Source organism: Marmota flaviventris, chromosome 17 (assembly GCF_047511675.1).
Source record: "Marmota flaviventris isolate mMarFla1 chromosome 17, mMarFla1.hap1, whole genome shotgun sequence".
NCBI classification, from domain to species: domain Eukaryota; kingdom Metazoa; phylum Chordata; class Mammalia; order Rodentia; family Sciuridae; genus Marmota; species Marmota flaviventris.
The window spans coordinates 65,718,873-65,738,166 of NC_092514.1; the positions used below are offsets into that span (position 1 = coordinate 65,718,873).

General features: G+C 47.2%; 1 protein-coding gene across 2 annotated transcripts in view; it reads right to left on the reverse strand.

The window, feature by feature from the left end:
- Positions 1-718: 718 nt before the first annotated feature.
- The window catches only part of Cacng5 (calcium voltage-gated channel auxiliary subunit gamma 5), a 38,553-nt gene continuing 19,977 nt past the window's right edge, over positions 719-19,294 (reverse strand). Inside the window, exons 2-7 of one of the 2 annotated variants that reach the window (XM_071603318.1) lie at positions 13,623-13,859; positions 8,677-8,915; positions 7,321-7,407; positions 5,551-5,691; positions 2,593-2,738; positions 719-2,292 (exon numbers count right to left, since the gene is read on the reverse strand). In XM_071603318.1, the coding sequence (XP_071459419.1) occupies positions 2,035-2,292; positions 2,593-2,738; positions 5,551-5,691; positions 7,321-7,407; positions 8,677-8,915; positions 13,623-13,633 (882 nt within the window). In that variant the 5' untranslated portion in view covers positions 13,634-13,859 and the 3' untranslated portion in view covers positions 719-2,034. The remainder of the gene's footprint in view (positions 2,293-2,592; positions 2,739-5,550; positions 5,692-7,320; positions 7,408-8,676; positions 8,916-13,622; positions 13,860-19,294) is intronic. The other variant, XM_027946328.2, reaches the window with a different exon arrangement.

Here is a 19,294-nt window from a genome sequence, read left to right on the forward strand (position 1 = left end):
GAAAAGTCACACACAAAGCAAAATGAACTGAATCCTTAGAGTTGTGGGTGGGTATATGGGGAATGGGCTTGGAAGCAATTTCCACCAAGCTCCTCAGAGCAGGAGGGGTTGCTCCAGGGTCCCTGGTGAGTCAGTGGTTGGCTTCTCTTCTTTGCCCTCTACCATGCTGAAGCAGATGGCATAATCCAGCTATGAACCAACCTGCCTGCTAAGGGCCAAGTCATGCCCTCTCCCAAATTCTTACATTGAAACCCTAATCCCTAGGACCTCAGAATATGACTATGTTTGGAGACAGGACCTTTAAGGAGGTGATCAAATTAAAATTGATCATCTAGTTAATTGCGGTGGACCCTAATCTAATTGGTTGGCGTGTTTATAACAGGGAATCTGGACATACCAAGAGACCTCGGGGGCACATGGGCAGGAAGACTGTGGGAGTCACAGCAAGAAGGAGGCCATTTGCAAGCCAAGCAGGAGGCCTTAGAAGAAACCAATCCAGCCAACAACTTGACCTTTGACTTCCAGTCTCGGGAACCATGAGAAAGTAAACTTCTGTTGTTTGAGCCTCTCAGTCTTGGTGGTTTCTGGCAGCCTGAGTTGAATAAGACGCTGCCTTTCCCCAGGCGCCTGCGGGATGGCTTCCTGTACCTCGTGCCAGACCCCTCCACAGTGGCTCTGTATCTAATGGCATCTCCAAGAGAAAAGTAGACACGGCAAAAAATGCACAGCGAGGAGAGCATGATATTGTTTTTCTATCTAAAGCCTGAAAATAAAAAATGTACAAGGTGAGCCAACTCCTGGAGATCGGAGTGGGTCATGGTGGCAGTGGCTCCTCTGCCATTTTCCTCCTGGGAACTTCACAGAGGTTTCCTGACTCCTAGCTAGGGTTCCCCCCAGGAAAACAGGTGTCACCCCACCTGTTCTTCTGGAAGCACCTGACTTGCCTACTATGTCAGATGTTCACCTATATTAGGGTTCTAGGAGTATGTTCACAGGCTCCCTTGGGGCGGGGCAGCTGGAGCAGTCTGAGCCTGGCTTGGTTAGGCTCCAAATGCACCAGGTGTCACCAAATCCAGCTCCAAATCCCAGGGAGCTCCTTTGAAAGTTGCCTTATACTTAGGTGATATAGACACCTGTCTATGTGATTAGACTGTAGGGCCTTCAGTGGGAAATATGGCCCTTGTACACAGGGACAGTACCTCCAGGAACAGACATAGTACCTGGTACTACTGACCCAGACCAACTGAATTCTCAAATTCTCATTGACAGAGTCCCCTCTTTGGGTTAAGGCATTAAAGGCCCCTGTTGAATCTGTGATTAAGGGGCCACGCTATTAAGACAGCTGCCAACACCTCTTTGTGAGTTCATCAGCGTGGCCTCAGACCCAGCCTTAATGCCTGGGTTCAGGGCTGCTGGGCTCTGGAGGACGGGAGGAGGGAAGGTCCATCGCCTGGGTGGTGGGGTTCCGCAGGCAGGTGTGTTTTGTGGAGGGAAGTGTGTGACAAAAAAAAAAAAAAAAAAGGAGACAGCATTTCAGGGGGAATGCCTGCGACACTTCTCAGAGCCAGCCACACCTCCCTCTCAGAGTCATTTTTCGGCTGGATGGCCCAGGTCAGGAACGTGAGGCCAGGCCAGGTGGCAAGCACTCTAGTCCTGTTGCTACATCAGGGACTCAGCATCTCAGAACTGGCCTTGGCCGGGTGTGGAGTTGGGAGTGTGGGTACAATAACAACCAGAACACCAGCTTCTCCAGGGCAGGGGGCGCTGCTGAGCCACTGCTGGGATTGGCACTCCAGAGGCGGGGCTTCACCTACGCTCTCAGCCAATCAGTGTGCTCCCTGGCTCCAGGGTCCTGACATCCACGGGAGGTGTGAGCTACTCTGGGAGAAGCAGGGAGAGAATGTGGTCAAACAACAGGGCTAAGCAGCGGGTGGCCTGGGCTTGCCAACCACAGGCTTGGGGCTCAAGGGCCATCAGGGGAGGAGGGCAAGGGCTGTCTGGCTGTCCACAGTCCAGGCAGGGAGGTGCTGGGGTTCAGCAGGGAGAAGATGACATCTGGTCATAGTCGGGGCACTTGAGCAAGGCTGGGTAGTTGCTGTTCATCTGAAGGGAGGTGTCGCTGGAGATGTCGGAGGGGCTGCGGCCCCGGATCCAGGCATCTGGGTGCAGGAACTGGCCGGAGTAATCGGAGCAGTTACTCAGACGTGGACGGTAGAAGCCAGGGTGAGGCCTGTACATGTCCTCGGCCGTATACCTCTTCATGAACAGGTACACAGACATCACCCCTGCACTCTACAGGGAGGAGGAAGGAGAGAAGAGCTCACTGCTCAGGCCTGGCCGGGATCCCCCTGCTGGGGTCTGCCCAGGACACAATCATGGGGGACCTCAGGAAAGGTGGTCAGTAGATGTGGGGACAGAAGTGGGCCCTGGAGACACCCTAGATAGAGGAGCCCTGGGAAGGCCAGAGAGTGGCACATGCTAGATGTGAAAAAGGGTCATGAAGCTGGTGTTTCAGGATACTTATGGAATGCCTTCCTTCTCCCAGCCCAGCAGGGCAGCCCATTCTGACACGGGACACAGTGGGCAGGTTACCTCTGTTAAAAGGAAGGAGATGGCAGCAAAGGCAAATGACCATCCGTATTTGTAGCTGAAATAGGTCTCTGCATCCTTGGTCCTGTTGAGCATCTCGTCATTGATGCTGGAGATGTAGAGCACTAGGCCCACCACAAGAGAGAGGCCTGGGAGAAGACAAGGGAGGGAAGGGGACACTCAGCACAGAGGCCCAGGAGCTTGCTGATGTGGCATTCATCAGGAACAGAGCTGCTGGACTTTTAATCACAGTGCATTCATTTTGGAGTTCAAGGGCAAGCAGGAGCTTGCTTACTGAGGATCCTGTCTAGACCAGCACCTTCTAGATAGTGGTGGATAGCTGCAGCTCAGGAAGCTCCCTGTCCAACCACCCTCCTGAGCCAGGGACCAAGCCCGGTGGTCCTTCCCCAGCTGCTCACATCTGCCAAACACACCTGCCTGAGCCCCAGCCCTGGACATTCTCATGTGCTGGGCCTGGGCTGGAACCCTGGCACTGTATTGTCCTAAAAGCTCCCCAGGTGACACTAACGTGAACCAACGTGGAGGTGCACACCCTGAGCTAGCAAGTGGCTTCTACAAAACTGAGAAGAAGATAGGTTCCCTGAGCAGGATGCCAGGCCTTTATCCCTCTCTCCGGCAGCAGGTGGTGCACAGCACTGTGGCATCTACTGATGTGGCCAGAGGCCTGTGCAGCCCACCTGAGCACAGGGCAAGGCCTATCTGAGATCTTTAGGCAAAAGACTAAAAACAGTATGTGCAGATTCTGGCCAGCATTTAACTGGGAGGCCACTGGGACCCAAACTCCTCCTGCCATTATGTAAATGACTTCCTCCGGCATCAGTCTCATCAATTAGTAACTGTAATTGAATCAAGACCTAATTAATTACTCTGTGTTGAGCTGTTCGGGTTTTAATTCTATTCACATTATTATACGAAACTCGGGCATCTCAGAGGATGAATATTAGAGTGAAATAGATGTGATTCAAACCTTTCTAAATACCTAACTCATGTGTGAATCATTAATGTCCACACATGCCATTCTCTATTGTTATCAAAACAATTTCATGTGGCCTCGCCCAATCCTAGATTTCTGTGGCCCACTCTCGAAATCTCAGGAGTCCCAAAGCAACTGTAGAGCCTGGGCGATGTGAGGTTCACAGCAGGAAGGGTAAAGAGCTGAAACCTGCATCTGTATGTCTCTGCATAGGAGGAAATATCACCATGTGAAGGTTGGGCTGGTGATATTGCAGGTGCTCCATAAATATTTGTTGGGTTGATGGATAGAAGGGCAGAAAACTGGATTAACAGATGGAAGAATGGCAGATGGGTTGGTGGGTAGAGTAAAGAATAGTTGAATAAATTGAAGAAAGAATGGTTGGGCATATGCATGGGTGGATGGATGGAAGGAAAGAAAAAGAATGGTTTTTGGTCATTAGGCAATCTGACAGCCGCCTGGCTACCAAGCTATATTGACAAGAAAATATTGAAAAAGGGATCCTAAAGTGACTTGGGAGTCAGATGGCAGTCATAATGCCTGGTGCACAAGAGCTCCTTCCTTCTTTCCTTCCTGTCCACCTGTTCATCCATACACCATTCAAACCACCCACCCATCTTCCACCTCATATTCTCCTTCCTACCCTCCTCTCTCCAATCAACAAGTTCAAGGCACCTAAAATGCGTGCCCTGAGAGTCACTTCTTTTTGGCTCAAGTCATTATCTTCAAAAGAAAAGGTGTCCATGAAAGTGTACAAGTCACCCTGAAGGGGAGAAAGAGTGCACCTCTCTCCACACACTCCCTGGGAGTCACCACATCCATTTCCATCCCTAACAGCCTTCTAGATGTCACCTGGACATCTCAAACTCAGCATTTCCCGCATGAAATTCATGAACTTTGCCTAAATCTCTTTTTCCTGTGATCCCTGGATCACTGCTGTGCTGTTCCATCGACTCAGTGCCCAGGCAAGAAATCATGCCCAAGCACTGACCCTCGACTCTGCCCTTGAAAGTCTACCCCTCGACCTTTTGAGTTTACCTCCCAAATGACACTTGACCTTCTCCTTTCTCTCTGCGGCACCGTCCATCACTCCTGCACCCACCACGAGGAGTAATGATTCCATCCCATTCCCCCCACGCTTCGTCTTTTCTCTTCCCTCCAGACCTTCTTCCCCTTCCACCCAGCCTCACTCCTTTGCCTAATTCCCACTCACTTCCAGCTCATCCTCCATCCACCTGCAGCTCTCCTGCCATCTTCTCTGACCAACCCTTGGCCTGAATTGTGGCTTCTGCTCTGGGCTCTGCAGCAGTCCTTGCTGGCTCCCATCATGGCCCTTTCTAGGCTGGGTTCTAGTTCCATCTACTTGTTTGTATCTCCACTCTGCAGTGCTTTTTGCAGGCTGCGAGACCAGCACCCAGAATAAGGCCTGGTAGGTACCATGAAGGACTGAAGTGCAACCTGGTGCCAGTCCAGGAAGACAGGTCCATGGCGAAGGGCCCCTGGTGGGTCCAGGGCATGGGGTGTGATGGGCAAGTGAAGAGGACATCAAGAGTCTCCTGAGGATAGCTGAGGGCTGGAGAGTGAAGGGACATAAATACAAAGGCAGACAGTTTTATTTTTCAGGCCCAAACATGACAACACCAGCTGCTTCAGGAACAGGGGTCCTCCTCCTCGGTGGGAGCTAGAGAGGCAACACCCGGGTTCCCAGCCCAGGTCTGCCCCAGGGAGAGCCTGTCAGGTCACCCCCACTCCAAAGCCTCTTTGCTTTTCTGCCAGGTCGTGGATGGGCCTGGGGTCATCAGAAGTCTTCTCCAGCCCTGACTCAGTTCTGCCGGGCTCACTGACTTGTCCTGTTTCCAGTGCCAGGAGCTGACCCACAGCCATGACCGGCACTTCCTGCAGCAGAGCCATTCAGGAGTTAAACATCAAAAGTCCAATGCACAAAAAGGGAAAAAATTGCCACTTACCCGAGAGGATAAAGAAGATGCCAGAGACAAAGGCCAGTATTGTCCTGTGGGGACGGATGTGCCCGATGTTACTCAGGATAAACCCGATGAACATGAAGAAGAGGCTGACCAGAGGGAATGGTGTGGCCGAGCGAATCATTTCTAGTTAAAGGGACGAAGGAGCAGCCTGTCAGCCTCTAGCGGTCTCACCCACACTCCTCATCCCGAGTACAGTGTTCTGTAGTATCTAACCAGGGTCCTCCAAGCCGCACCCCTGCATGTGTCCCTAGAGCCATGACCCATGGGGTGGCCTGGGGACCGCCCAGTGCTGGTAGGGCTTTTGTCCCTGAGGCAGACAGAGCCAGAAGGTCTGGCTTCAAGTGCTAACATATTCAGAGCCTGTCTTCTCTGGGCATAAACTACTTCCTCCTCGGAGTCTACACTGACTGCCATATGGTAGCTGTGGAAGGACCTGGTCATGACATCTTGTTTCTTCTCTCAGCGACAGTCACCATTTCCATGTGCAAGGGGCTGCCCTGAATGGTGCAGGAAAAGTCACTGGCCTCCGTTTTCCTCAACCTATAATTACTTTTTGGGAGCATTTCTATTGTGTACCAAAGACTTTGATCTTTTTCCCAGTTCCCTGAGAGATAGCATCCAAATCCTTAGAATTTCCTAAGTGACAGAGTGTCTTTGTTAGTCATGATGGTCCCTAGGTACACCTGAGTTTATACCAACAGGTGACTCAGGACGGGGCCTGGAAAGAGCATCCATGTGATTAGAGGGTTGGGGTTTTGAGCCACAGGAAGGGAAGAGCTAGGTATTGAGTTCATTAACTCAATGGATGGGGTCTACTTAATAAAATCCAACAAAAACTCTGGACACCAGAACTCGGTTGAGCTTCCTGGGTGGTGAACACATCCATGTTTCAGGACAGTGATGCATTCTGATTTCAGCAGGAGAGGACACTGAAGATCTTCATTTGAGACCCTGCCAGACCTTGTCCTGTATGTCTCTTTGTTTGGCTGGTCCTGATTTATATCTTTTATAATAAAATTGTAATGTGAAGTATAGCACTTGCTTGAGTTCTGTGAGCCATGTTAGCAAAATGTTGAACTCTGGAAGCCACAGGAACCCTCAAACTTGTACCAAATTGGCTAGAAGTGCAGGTTGCCTAGGGACCTCTGATCACGTGTCTGGCATCTGAAGTAAGGACAGTCTTGTTGGAAACTGAGATCTTAAACCTGTGGAATCCATGTTAACTCCAGGTGATTAGTACCATGGGCCTTCCATGGGCTTTCATGAATTTGAACAACTGAAGATTCAAAGAGATGATTAAAAGTCTGAGGAGGAATGCGTGTAAGTTATATGCAAGTACTACTCCATTTTATATAAGATTTTTGTATCTGTGAGGGACCCTGGAACCAAGCTCCTTCACATAGGAGAGATGACTGTTTCAAAGTTGTTTTGCAACATTGCAAGCTCCCTATGGGATCAGAAGTAACTCTGGTGAGCTCAAGGTCATGAAGTCAGTCCCCTTGTAGTCCAGGGAGACCCTTTTAGTTTCCTGGGTATGAATGAACTCTCAATTGCTGGGGTCACAAGACTTGGAGACTGAAATAACCTGTCTCTACCACTGGAAAATTAGTCTGCAGGGCAAGTGTTAGTGAACTCAACACGCTGAGGTTAAGCCCCTTAGCTCTTGAGAACAGGCCGGTCACCCTGACTTCCTTTTGCCCTGTTTTATTCTGTGTAGCCAGTGGCCCGGGTTAGAGAGATCAATACACCTACTTAGAACATTGACTGTGGACTCGGACGTCAGCTGGGAGTTCATGGGCATCACATATTCTATGGTAAAGCAGCGTCCCCGCTCCTCACCTAGGAGACAAGAATTACTTATATTTCTAGGTTCTTCATGAACATGGATTTGAGGTTAGTACATTCAAGTGGTATTTCCAAATGCACATTGTTAGAGTCTGTAAACAAGTCAGGATGGCGCCTGGCATCGGACTGCGGCAGCACATAAGATCTTTGACTTGCTGTGTCTTTGCACATGAGCTGAATACAAACCCTAGGGTCCCGCACTGGTGACCCACAGGCGGGGTGGGGATATGTTCTGACATCACATCCTTCTGGAGCATGGTCCTGAGCACCACAAATTGCATGATAAGAGGTCAGGACTGGGAACCCCACACTGGGCAAACGCCCCACTGTGTCTCCTTGCTTCTGGGTGGAGGGGGCTGATGGGAGTGCGCGGCTGGCTTAGATTCATGAGTGTGGGTGTCACAGAACAGGTCCTGATGACTTCAAGTTCTGCTTCAGATTTAAGTAGAGCCTGACGCCACACAGTCTGGGGCAGTGGAAGATCAGGTCAGAATGGGAGGCTCAACAAGTGACCAGGAAGCCAGGCCTGCTGAATCCCATCCCACCACCATCCCACCCGCCACACAGAGGTCACTTGCAAAAGCCCAGTGACCACTCTGTGGCTGTCCCAGCCAGCCCAGGCTTGCAGCCATTCTTGCAGGACATGGGGATGCTTTTCTTGTGCAGGCTGGAGCTGGGCAGTGATAAGGAGATCAAGAGCAGAGCTCTTGGAGCAGGGTGCCAGGGAAGCCCTGGTGAGCTGAGGGGAGGCCCAGGTAGGTAGGTAGGTAAGTATGATCAAAACCGGCACCACCCTGCAGGGCCCCAAGGACCTGCTTTGGGTTTTTCCTGTGTCACAGAAGAACAGAGAAAAGGCTTAGTATTTCCTGTCCTGCAAATTAGGGGAGGCTGACTTAAGCTCCTGAGTGATTTGTAGAGTGGAAGCCATAACAAGCTTGGCTTCAGTGTTGGAGGGTTACACAGGATCCCAGCTCGAGGAGCTGAGATGTGCAAGAACACCTGCTCAGGTCATCCCAGCCGGCCCTGGGGGGCGGGGCATGGGAGGGCGGAGCCTCAGGAGGGGACCTGGGAGCTGAGAGGCTTGCTCAACCCATTATCCACTGGAGAGTCCGCTCCCCTGCTGGGACCAGGTCCCGGTCACTGCATCCAGCACAGTCCAGAGCTTGTGGGGATTCTCTGTGACAACTGTCTCCTTCCAGCATCTCTTCCCCGGGAGGAACCACTTGGGGCAGGTTTTCCCAGGGGGAGAGCTGGTGCCCTTACCTGCCAGGAAGCAGACCCGCCAGAGGCCCGAGTGCAGGGACATCTTGACCTCAGTGCTCTGATTCTGGGGCAGGACCACGCCTTCCTCCAGGTACAGCCAGTAGTCGGTGCTGACGGCGATGCCCAGGAGGCCCAGGCCGCAGACGGCAAAGACGCTGCTCAGCAGGGTCAGCGCCTTCCTCCCGCAGGTGCTCATCTTCCCGGCCACTGGCTGGACGCCGGCCCGCACGGTGTTGGCTCTGGGAAGGGAGGGTGAGAAGGCCAAGATGAGGAGCAGTAGCATGAATAAAGACACCAGGTAACTCAGGGGCTTCGGTCTGAGCAATAGAGTTGGTTTTTTTTGGTACTGGGGATTGAACTCAGGGGTACTTGACCCACTGAGCCACATCCCCAGCCCTATTTGTATTTTATTTAGAGACAGGGTCTTGCTGAGTTGCTTAGTGCCTCACTTTTGCTGAGGTTGGCTTTGAACTCACAATTCTCCTGCCTCAGCCTCCCAAGCTGCTGGGATTACAGGCATGTGCCACTGCGCCCAGCTAGTTGTTTTTTTGTTTTGAAGCTTGCAAAGCACTGCATCAAGTTCTTGAAGAATCACATTACATACTGTGTAAAAGGCTGGAAAGCCTGTTTGGCTTTGCAAAATCTAGAATTTTCCAAACTTATTTGACCACAGAATGGCATCTCCATCGTGTTCTGGGAAACCCACTCTAGGAACCATGTTGCCCCCATGAAGAATAAGAAGACCTACTCTGTCCACGCTACAGAATTGCTGGGGGGTTGACTGCAATGGCAGAAGTCACTGTTTTGAAAAATCAGAAGCACAGTCCTGGTGCAGGGTTTTATTATTAGGCAACAATGGACTAAGCCCCCGCTTCTTGCAGAGCAGACAGATCAGAGCTCTTGAAATACAACAGCTGCTGCCTGGCAGAAGCTGAGCAGCCAATTTTAATGTTAAGCTTGGCAGAGAGCTGAGAAAGATTTGGGTCTTGGAGATTTGGAAGGATGGAAGTAGAGAGGAGATTGTATCTGAATCTAGAAAAGCAAGACATAAAAGAAGAGGTTGAAGGTGACCTTGCCTGCTAATCTCTGCAGCAGCAGACCCCAAAGCCTGGAATGTGCTGAGGAAAACCCTCAAAGTCTTAAACCTTCCCAGAGAACTCCACATGGGGTGAAAATAACAACCTTATTCATTATACAGATATATTTTATGCTTCTATTGTGTCATTGTATAAATATTTGTCAATAAATAATGTCATGGATCGAGTGCCAGGCTACTGTGCAGAGTCCTCTATGTATCACGTGTCTCAGGACCTCAAAGCAATCTTGGAAGTAGTGAGTACCGGTCCTGCTTTGTGGATGAGGAAACTGGGGCTTAGAGATGTTATGTAGCCTACAGGACACTGTTGGTGCATGGCGGACCACAGATTTAAACCCCGGTCTGATTCCACATTCTTGCCCATGTGACATCATATGTATATATTTTTTTAAAGTTTTTTTAGGGCTGGGGATGTGGCTCAAGCGGTAGCGCGCTCGCCTGGCATGCGTGCGGCCTGGGTTCGATCCTCAGCACCACATACAAACAGGGATGTTGTGTCTGCCGAGAACTAAAAAAAAAATAAATAAATACTAAAGTTTCTCTCTCTCTCTTTAAAAAAAAAAGTTTTTTTAGTTGTAAATGGATGCAATACTTTTATTTATTTATTTTTGGTACTGAGGATTGAAATCAAGGCCTCACACATGCTAGGCAAGAGATCTACCACTGAGCTACTGCCCCAGCCCCTAGACAACACTATCGTTTACTGAAGAAATAAATGGCTTCAGGGAGTGTGGGGTGAAGGACAAACACCCAAGGTAGGTTGCTTAGGGAATCCGGAAATGTAGAAGACATCATACTTGGAAAAATTTCTTTTTTGCACGGCCCAGGGTTACATAAGGGCTGTTGCTTGATACTTTGGGACTCCCAGTTGGATGTCATCCAGCAAATCCCCTGGTATCCGTGTCATGGTGGTGCTCTATGACTCAGCATTCCTGATTCAGAAAACCACCATGCAGGGAAGCAGGACTCATACTCCCCTTAACCCACACCAAAGACATTCAAGTTCCAGGGTAGGAGTCCCTGAGATCACCCAGCCTGCAACTTGGAAGGATGAGGGTGCAAAATGTAAATATTTTGAGCACTGATTCAGTGCTTCTTTCTCTGGAGTGCACGGAGAATGACAATGAAGCCAGATTTAAAGTTAGGTAGTCAGTGTAGTTAGATAAATCGGGTCTAATATCGAGTGAAATCTAAAATGGAGACCATGCGGAGAATGACTCAGGGAAAACACAGGACAACTCATGGAAGTCCCGAAAAGGCCCTAGGCCAAAGTCCACCTCAAAGAAATGTTAATGAACAGCCCCCAGCAAAAAGGTGCTGACTCAGAAGTCTTTCCTGACCAGATTACTTCTTTGGCCCACCTGTGTCCCACCCCTCGGTCCTTCCCACCTACATTCCATCACTGAAAGAACTATAAAAAGGGGAGACAACATCCCTTCCACGGATTCCACCTCTTGGGTCCCCTTCTTCCTCTGGGAGAAGTCTTTTCTGCTGTCCTTTAATAAACTTCTAATTTCTACTCTGACCTTGCCTCGGCGTGCTTCTTTGGTGTTATTCTTCAACATTGGGGAAGCAAGGACTCGTCACCAGTCAACAGCGGTAACAACAACACAGTAAATGAACATTACCTGTACATCCCTCTCTGGAAACACCACCATTATTAATACCTTACTTCATGGCTAGAAGGTTCTTGCTTAGCATCTGGACGGCCATCTTAAGTGACAACCACCATTTTAAGGAAAAAGTTTTGCTTTCCCGCCCAAGGGCCTTTCTGAGAAAGACTCACCACTCCCTCCTACCAAACCCAACCCTTAATGGCCCACGTTAGGACCTGCCTGGCTCTGATTCCTGAGCCTCTCCAATAAAAGTCCCAGAACGCAAGCCTGTTTTGCCTCTCTCTCCTATAGAGAGAGGGCCTTTATTGGTCAGCTCTGAAAAATAAACTCTCATGTGGATCTCTGCCTGGTCTCTGTCTTTCATTTCTTGCTTACCCATCTCTCGTTCCTCGTTTTCCTTTCAATGGCTATGCCGTCTTTTAAAATTTCCTATGTAATTGTGCATGCGAGTCTGCACATTCTCCCACCCAAGGCCTTCAGGAGGCCCTTTGGAGACACTGTGGTTGGAATGGATTCCTAGCTCCTACAGAATCAGGGGAACTCACTGCTTCTCCATGCTGTGAATCTCCTCCCTGTTAGACTATGTTCATTTGTTTTATTCTGAAGGGAGGAAGGCAGACATTTTTTATTAGTTGCCACCCCAAGAAGAGATGTTGACCCTCTAATGTTCAATGAACAAAGCTGACTGCAAAACCATCATTTACTATCAGCTCTGCTGCGTAAAAAATGCACAGACTGGGAAGAAATAAAACCAAAATATTGACGGTAGATGCTTCCAGGTAATAAGGTTATGTATATTTTATGCTCTTTATGTTTTTCTGTGCTCTATAAAGATTGTAAAAGAACATGCGTTATTTCTATAGCTAGAAAATAAAACTAAATTAAAGTTTAGAGACATTAATTCTGCAACCACTGCCCTTGCAAACAATAAATGCAGGGCTCTGGCTAACTCCTGGGCTGGGGATGCCAAAATGCAGTGTCACTCTTGGAAAACTGGGGCTCGGAAGCTCGACAGCTTTGAGCGTTTTAAGATGATTACCCGGTGCCATTACCTCTAAGTATTAGATTGTTAATTATCAGAAATTAACAGTTGCTAATTATTATCCATGGCTGGCAATTAGGGAGAAATGTCTTGTGGAGATTAAATCACTAATGGCACATTTTCCCTCCCAAGCCAATAGTAAAAGGGTTTCAAAGAGTGCTTAGGGGCTCAGAGGCAGGTGAGGTTAAGGGTGCCCAGGAGAGTCTAGCTATGGGACCGCTGAGGAGGATGGATGGAGGACAAACTCACATGTTCTGATCCCAGTCTCCCACTGGGCCCCAAAAGACCCCCATCGTGTTTTGATGAAGGGTTCGGGACTCTTGACAAAGCTTTGCAGCCAGTGACAGCAGCTGCTCTTGGGAGCTGGCTCAGTGACTCAGTGTTGGCTTGGCCACTGGCCAGCAGGGTGAGCTGGTGATCAGAGCAGAGTCTCCAGTGGTCCTGTAACCCTGCTCCTTCCCACCAGGCTGCCCCATTATCTTCTATGGCGGTTGACACTCCCCCATTAAGCAGTGGGGTCTGTGTGTCCTGCCCTTGGTGTGGCAGGTCTGTAACTGCACTGATGTTAAAGCCCACAGTAGGAAGGCCATGCATGGGCTTTCTGAGGCTGGGTCATAAAAAGAGATGCAGCTTCCTCCTGACTCTTGGATGCTCACCAAGGGGAAGCCAGCCTTGGTGGTAAGAGACCCCACTCCCCTGAGGTCCCCACACGTTAGGATAGTGCTTCTTGGCTGCAGCCCTATTGACATTTGGGGCTGGATGGTTCTTTTTCTCGGGGGGCTGTCATGTGGGTGGCAGGTGGTTTAGCAGGATCCTTGACCTATTCCCCACTTCATGCCAAAATGTCAGACAAAGTTGTCCTGTTGGGGAAAAATGTTTCTAGTTGGGAAACTGTTTTTGAGGCTAGGTGCAGATGTCCTGGTGGACAGTGCAGCGGAGCTTCCAGCCCACAGCCAGCTGCGAGTCATGAGATTAAGTCTTCCTAGATGGACATCTAGCCTGGATGAGTTGCAGCCCCAGACAACATCCAACAGCAACTATATGAAAAATCACAAGAGCTGCCCAGCTGAGCACTCCCCAAATTCCTGACCCCCAAATCAAGAGCAAAATGAAACACTTGTTGTTTTATGCCACTATGTTTCAAGGTAATTTGATACACAGCAAAAGTTCCTAAAATAGCTTCTTTACTCACTTAATTAGCATCTTCTTCTCATGGCCTAGATAGACTGTAAAATCCAAGGTGTGACTTTGGCCCTGAATGTAACTTAGTGATGGAGGGCCTGCAGCTCCTAGTCTATTCCTTGGAATTTACAGCCACGTGAGGTGTGAAGAGCATATGGGATCAGGCAAATTCAAGTGGAGGTGCTGGCTCTCCTATGTACCCATCCTGGGCAAGTCATATCTCCACTCCGAACCTCAGTCTCTTCCTCTGTAAAACAGGAATAACCTCATAAGAATTCTTGTGAGGATTTATGAAAGTGTAATAGAACAAGGCTTGGCTACCTCTTGAACGCTCAGTATAATGTGAAGGTAACAGAGTAATACAACTTGATCCAGGAAGAGTAATAAATACCAGGGCAGATCGGAGAAGCTAAATTTGCCCCTGCAAATCAGCAAAATGGCCTGAACTTTTTACTTCCACCCAACAATCTCCCTCTTATTGTGGCAGTTGCTCTGCAGAGTTTATTTATTTATTTATTTTTCATTTCCACCCCTGGCAAATTTTAACCCTCCATCAACCAGTTGGAGACATTTTAGGTTTTCTCATATTGCATAAGGATGTGGAATGCCTTCCTGGTGGGTAGTGTGACATCTCTGTAGACAGATCACAAAGACAGTATTAGCAAACACGGGTGCAGTGCTTAATACAGTTGAGCACAGCAGGTGCAGCATCAGAAGGACCTTGTCCCTTGGAGCTTGGAGACCTCCGGGTCATTACTGTCTCACTGTCCTAATGTGGCCCTTCCCAGAGACACTGCCTTTCACCAAGTGGTCCTGAAGCTGCCTAGCCCCCGAGCTCTCTGTGCCACATTGCTGATGCTCTTGGAGTTTGAGTCTTGCTGGGCAACGATTCACTGCCCTCACAAGACGACGAGTGTGCTTCCTGCATTCCAAGCGCTCTGCCCCAAGACTAAGAGCAGGGCACAGCAGCCTGTCAGCCAGAAGCTCGGGCTATGAGCTGAGGAAACAGCTCTGGCATAGCCCCGACACAATGTGTCCCCCAAACCTCTTGGAGTGGAGGTCAGGGTCAACAAAAACTCCTCCTACTCTTGACTTGGCGGGAAATTGCTGATGAACTGGTTTTCATGGGGACCAAGTAGCATTAGGGGCAACCAGCAAGGGTCACTGCTCTCGCCAACAAAAGTCTAGCTGGAGAGAGATGACCATGACTGTTGAAGGTCCAACAAGATGCCTAGAAAAGCCTCTATAGTGTTTCTCCAAAGGTATGGATATGAACAGCCTGGTTAAGTGGAAAAGCACTAACCAAGTAGTGATAATAGTGATTCCATCATTAGGATTATTTTCGTTACAGAATTTTTCTATGCAAATTAAAGGTTTTGCTATGCAATGAAACCACACTATACATACAATATGAGACTGATTTTATTTTACTTTATTTAATATTACCATTCTTTTCTTTTTTCTTGGGGGAGGGGTACCAGGGATTGAACTCAGAGGCACTCAACCACTGAGCTACATCCCCAGCCCTTTTTGGTATTTTTATTTAGAGACCGGGTCTCACTGAGTTGCTTAGAACCTCACCTTTGCTGAGGCTGGCTTTGAACTTGCGATCCTCCTGCCTCAGCCTCCCAAGCGGCTGGGATTATAGGTGTGCACTGCTGTGCCCAGCACACCATTATTTCCTACTGTTTTTAGTAGCTTTAGAATACATGCTCTCTAATTTGCCTATACCAAAACCGATATAACCATTTGCCTACTGTGGAATACTTAGGTTGTTTCCAAAAAATTTCTTAGTGTAATCAACAATGAATAAACATATTCATTACTAAATAACAATGGGCATCTGCAAATATTCTTCTTCTTCTTCTTCTTTTTTTTTTTTTTTTGAAAAAAATCCTGCAAGTGGAATATCTAAAGGACAAGAACCTTTTTAGCACTCTTAGAAGTATCATCAGACCTTGTTTGAAAGATTTCAAAGGCATTTCTATCCCTGCTGCCTATGGCACAGTGAAGGTCTCACTTCAGGGACATAGAATTTCACACTCCCCCCCAATCAGAAGAGTTGCTCTCCTATCTCCACTGAGAAATTGGCACCTGGACTCTGTTTTGTTGCTTGTTGCACCAGTGGGATTTGCTAGATTAAGATTTCCATGCTAGAGACAATCCTTCCGGAAATTCCAGGGCCTCCAGTGTAATGCAAAATGTCTTATACCAGCGCTCTGGTTTTAATCTCAAAAGTACCTCAAAGGTCTGTGTGTTAAGGGCTTAGTCCTCAAGGTGGCACTATTGGGAGACATTGGAACCTTTAAGAGGTGGGGCCTAGTGGGAGGTCTTTAGGTCATGGGTATGCCTGTGAAGGGAATGATGGGATACCAATCTCTTTTTTTTCCCAGCCATGAGGTGAGCAGTTTTGTTCTTCCACAGGCTCCTGTATGATGTGCTGCCCCGCCACAGGCCCAAAGCAACAGGGCAAACCAATCATGGACTGAGACCTATAGAACTGTGACCCCCAAATAATCTTTTCCCTTTATAATTTGATAATCTCAGGTGTTTGTTATAGTGATACAAAGCTGACTAACATAACCAGTGATTTGAAACCTTCTGAGGTGCATCGTATCACCTATGCAATATGTAAACATACGGACGCTCAAGTCAAGATTGGCTGGAAAAATATCACTAAAAATCATCCAAATACTGAGATAAATGGCTAAACACAAAAATTATTTATCAAAAAACCAACAGATATACACCAACAGCAGCCAGTTGAAAAATGTAATGCAAGAAAAAAATCCTGTCTGTGAAGCAACAAAATGGTAAAGTTTTAGATTATCTTACTAAATTATATGTTAATGCTACACAAAGAAAACCTCTAAACTATTGACAAACATAAAATGAAACTGACAAACATAAAACAAGATTGATAAACAATGTGACATTTTTAGATTGACAGTGTCATATAAAAGTGTCATCTTTCCCCTAAGTTAATCTATGAATTCAGTGCAATGAGTTCTCTGGCACATGATTCTGGGGTTAGTCTAGAAGAAGAAACATTGATTAAATAGCCAGAAAATTATTTTAAAGTTGAAGATAAATAAGTAGGAGCTATTAGATATTTATGTTTATGATGCAGCCTCTGCAATTAAAATATTTTGATGCTGATGAAAAAAATCGATACATCAATAGAAATTTTTAAAAAGCCATTTCCAGCTGTGATTAACTAGCTTGTTAAAATAGCAGTTTCTGACTATGTTTAACTAGCTTGTATTAGACTAATTCTCCCACTGAGAATAACTCTAACAGTTGGATAAAGTGTAAAAAATCTGTTTAAAGACATTGGACAGCAATCACAAAAATCCATGATTCTAGAGGTCAAGAGCAATTGACATTTTGTACAAATTTTCCAATTGAAGTAAAGTATTTGCTAGTTCATACAGTGCGGGTGTGAGAGGCTGAGCAAAAATCTGCAGATCTTACAGTAGTACACCGTGCTATAAAATCAAAATGAGAGTTTAGGGCTTGCCAAGGAGGAGCGTTGTGGTAAAGAGAAAAAATTTTCAAATGGGGGACTTGGGAATACTCATACTCTCTATAAAGAAGTAATACTCCATGTAAAGAAATAATCCAGCTTCCACTAGATGGATATCCATCTTCAGAGCAGCTCAATTCATGATTGAATGTAGGCAATCTTCTCCTAGGTAACAGACTGACAAAATCAAAACTAAATCCCATCTTGGGGAATATCATAGCACAAAGAGCATTTCTAGTTCTCCATGTGAATGTCTAGTGCTCAATGAAAAAAAAAATACCAGACATATCAAGAAGCAGGACTAAGACTAAAAAAGGAAACATTGGACACAGAAATGATGAGAGTCAGAACATAATACGGCAACACTGTTAACATGCCTAAAAAATAATCATCAACTCGGATTTTCATACCCAGTTAAAATATCCCTCAACATTGGAGGCAAAATAGGAATATATTCAGACAAACAAAAATGAGGAAATTTGGCATCAATAGACTTGCATCAAGAGAAATGTTAATGCCCGGTGTGGTGGCACATGCCTGTAATCCTATTGGCTGAGGCCCAGGGTTTGCTAGTTCAAAGCCAGCTCAGCAAAAGCTAGGTGCTGAGCAACTCAGTGAGACCCTGTCTCTAAATAAAATACAAAATTGGGCTGGGGATGTGGTTCAGTGGTCGAGTGCCTGTGAGTTCAATCCTCAGTACCCACCCCCATCAAAAAAAAAAAAAAAGAAAAGAAAAAGAAAAAAAAGAAATGCTGAATGTGTTTGTGACACAGAATGAATTAGTGCCCAAGCCCAGGAAGGCAGGACAGAAGCAACAGCAATGGAAAGGACAATTACCTGGGTTAGTGTAAATAAGTGGTGAGTGTAAAAGGAACAACAGTACTGTCTTGTGGGTTGAAACACATGTGGAATTACTTTGAAGCCGATGTGCCCTTTTTCTATGACTTAAGATTCTATCTGTTGAACTGAATGGTAAGAAAATCATAATTTACCACAACTTACTGGGAGAAGCAAAGTTGACTCAGAAGAAAACCACAGCCTCAAGAGTATATGTGTGTGTGTGTAGCCCCTTGGACACAAACATAGGAGGAAGAAAATAATAACATGGAAGAAATCAATGAAAAGGAAACAAACACGTAATGAAGAAAATCCACGGTAGAATTGGTAAATTCATTGTAGAATGGGGGTGGGGAAGGAGTGCGCAGAGGGAGAGTGTGGGTCCAGGGCTGGTGCGGCTGTGGAGTCCAGGCCCTCTCCTCTACACTGATGGGGATGAGCGTACGGCTCCACTTGATGACATCCACCTAAATTGACAATGCAGCCCTTCCATAATTTAGTAATTGCACGGCTAGGCATGCACGCCGGATATACCGACAAAGTGCCCGTGTAGCAGGCGGCTTCTGCTGCACTCTGTGCAATGACAAGAAACAGCAGGCAGCATAGGTGACCATGGGGCAGGGGCTAGTCAAATAAATGAGCATTACTTCCTCCCTATAATCGAACACTCGGTGACTATTACATATGAAGAATTCTGTATGTTCAATATGGTAAGCTTTCCAAAATTTATTGAGTGATAAAGGCAACAATCATGAAATTGCATACAGTATGATACTGGGTAAAAATAATGCAATCATCTATGCTATGTAAGTAGTTTATATATAGTGTATTTGTGTATTATTTTTATTTCCTGATTTCTCTCCCTCTCTATATATTATAATTAAAATAGAGATGATTTTATATATATACACATAGGTTTTATAAATATATACACACACACACAGATATAGAGAGAAAATGTGTGTGTGTGTGTGTGTGTGTGTGTGTGGTGTGTGTCTGGGTTGAAATTCAGGTGTCCCACACTCAGGCTCTGTTTACTTCTTCCTCAATGCCTTCATAAAGAGATGAAAATCAGCCCTGGCTTTCATTTAATCCATAAATTTAAAAGCTCCTGCCTCCCCTCTTCATACAGAGATGCGCTCTTGAACACACACACCTGTACCTAGGACCTCTCTGCCCTTCCTGCCCAGCACCCCAGCCCCACCCTCAGCCGGAGGCCTCAGGAACAACCCTTCCCTCTGTCCTGCTAAGTCCCACTCACCCTGAGAGCGGAAGAGACCCACCAGCCCACCCAAAGCCAGTCCCACAATGAAGAGGGT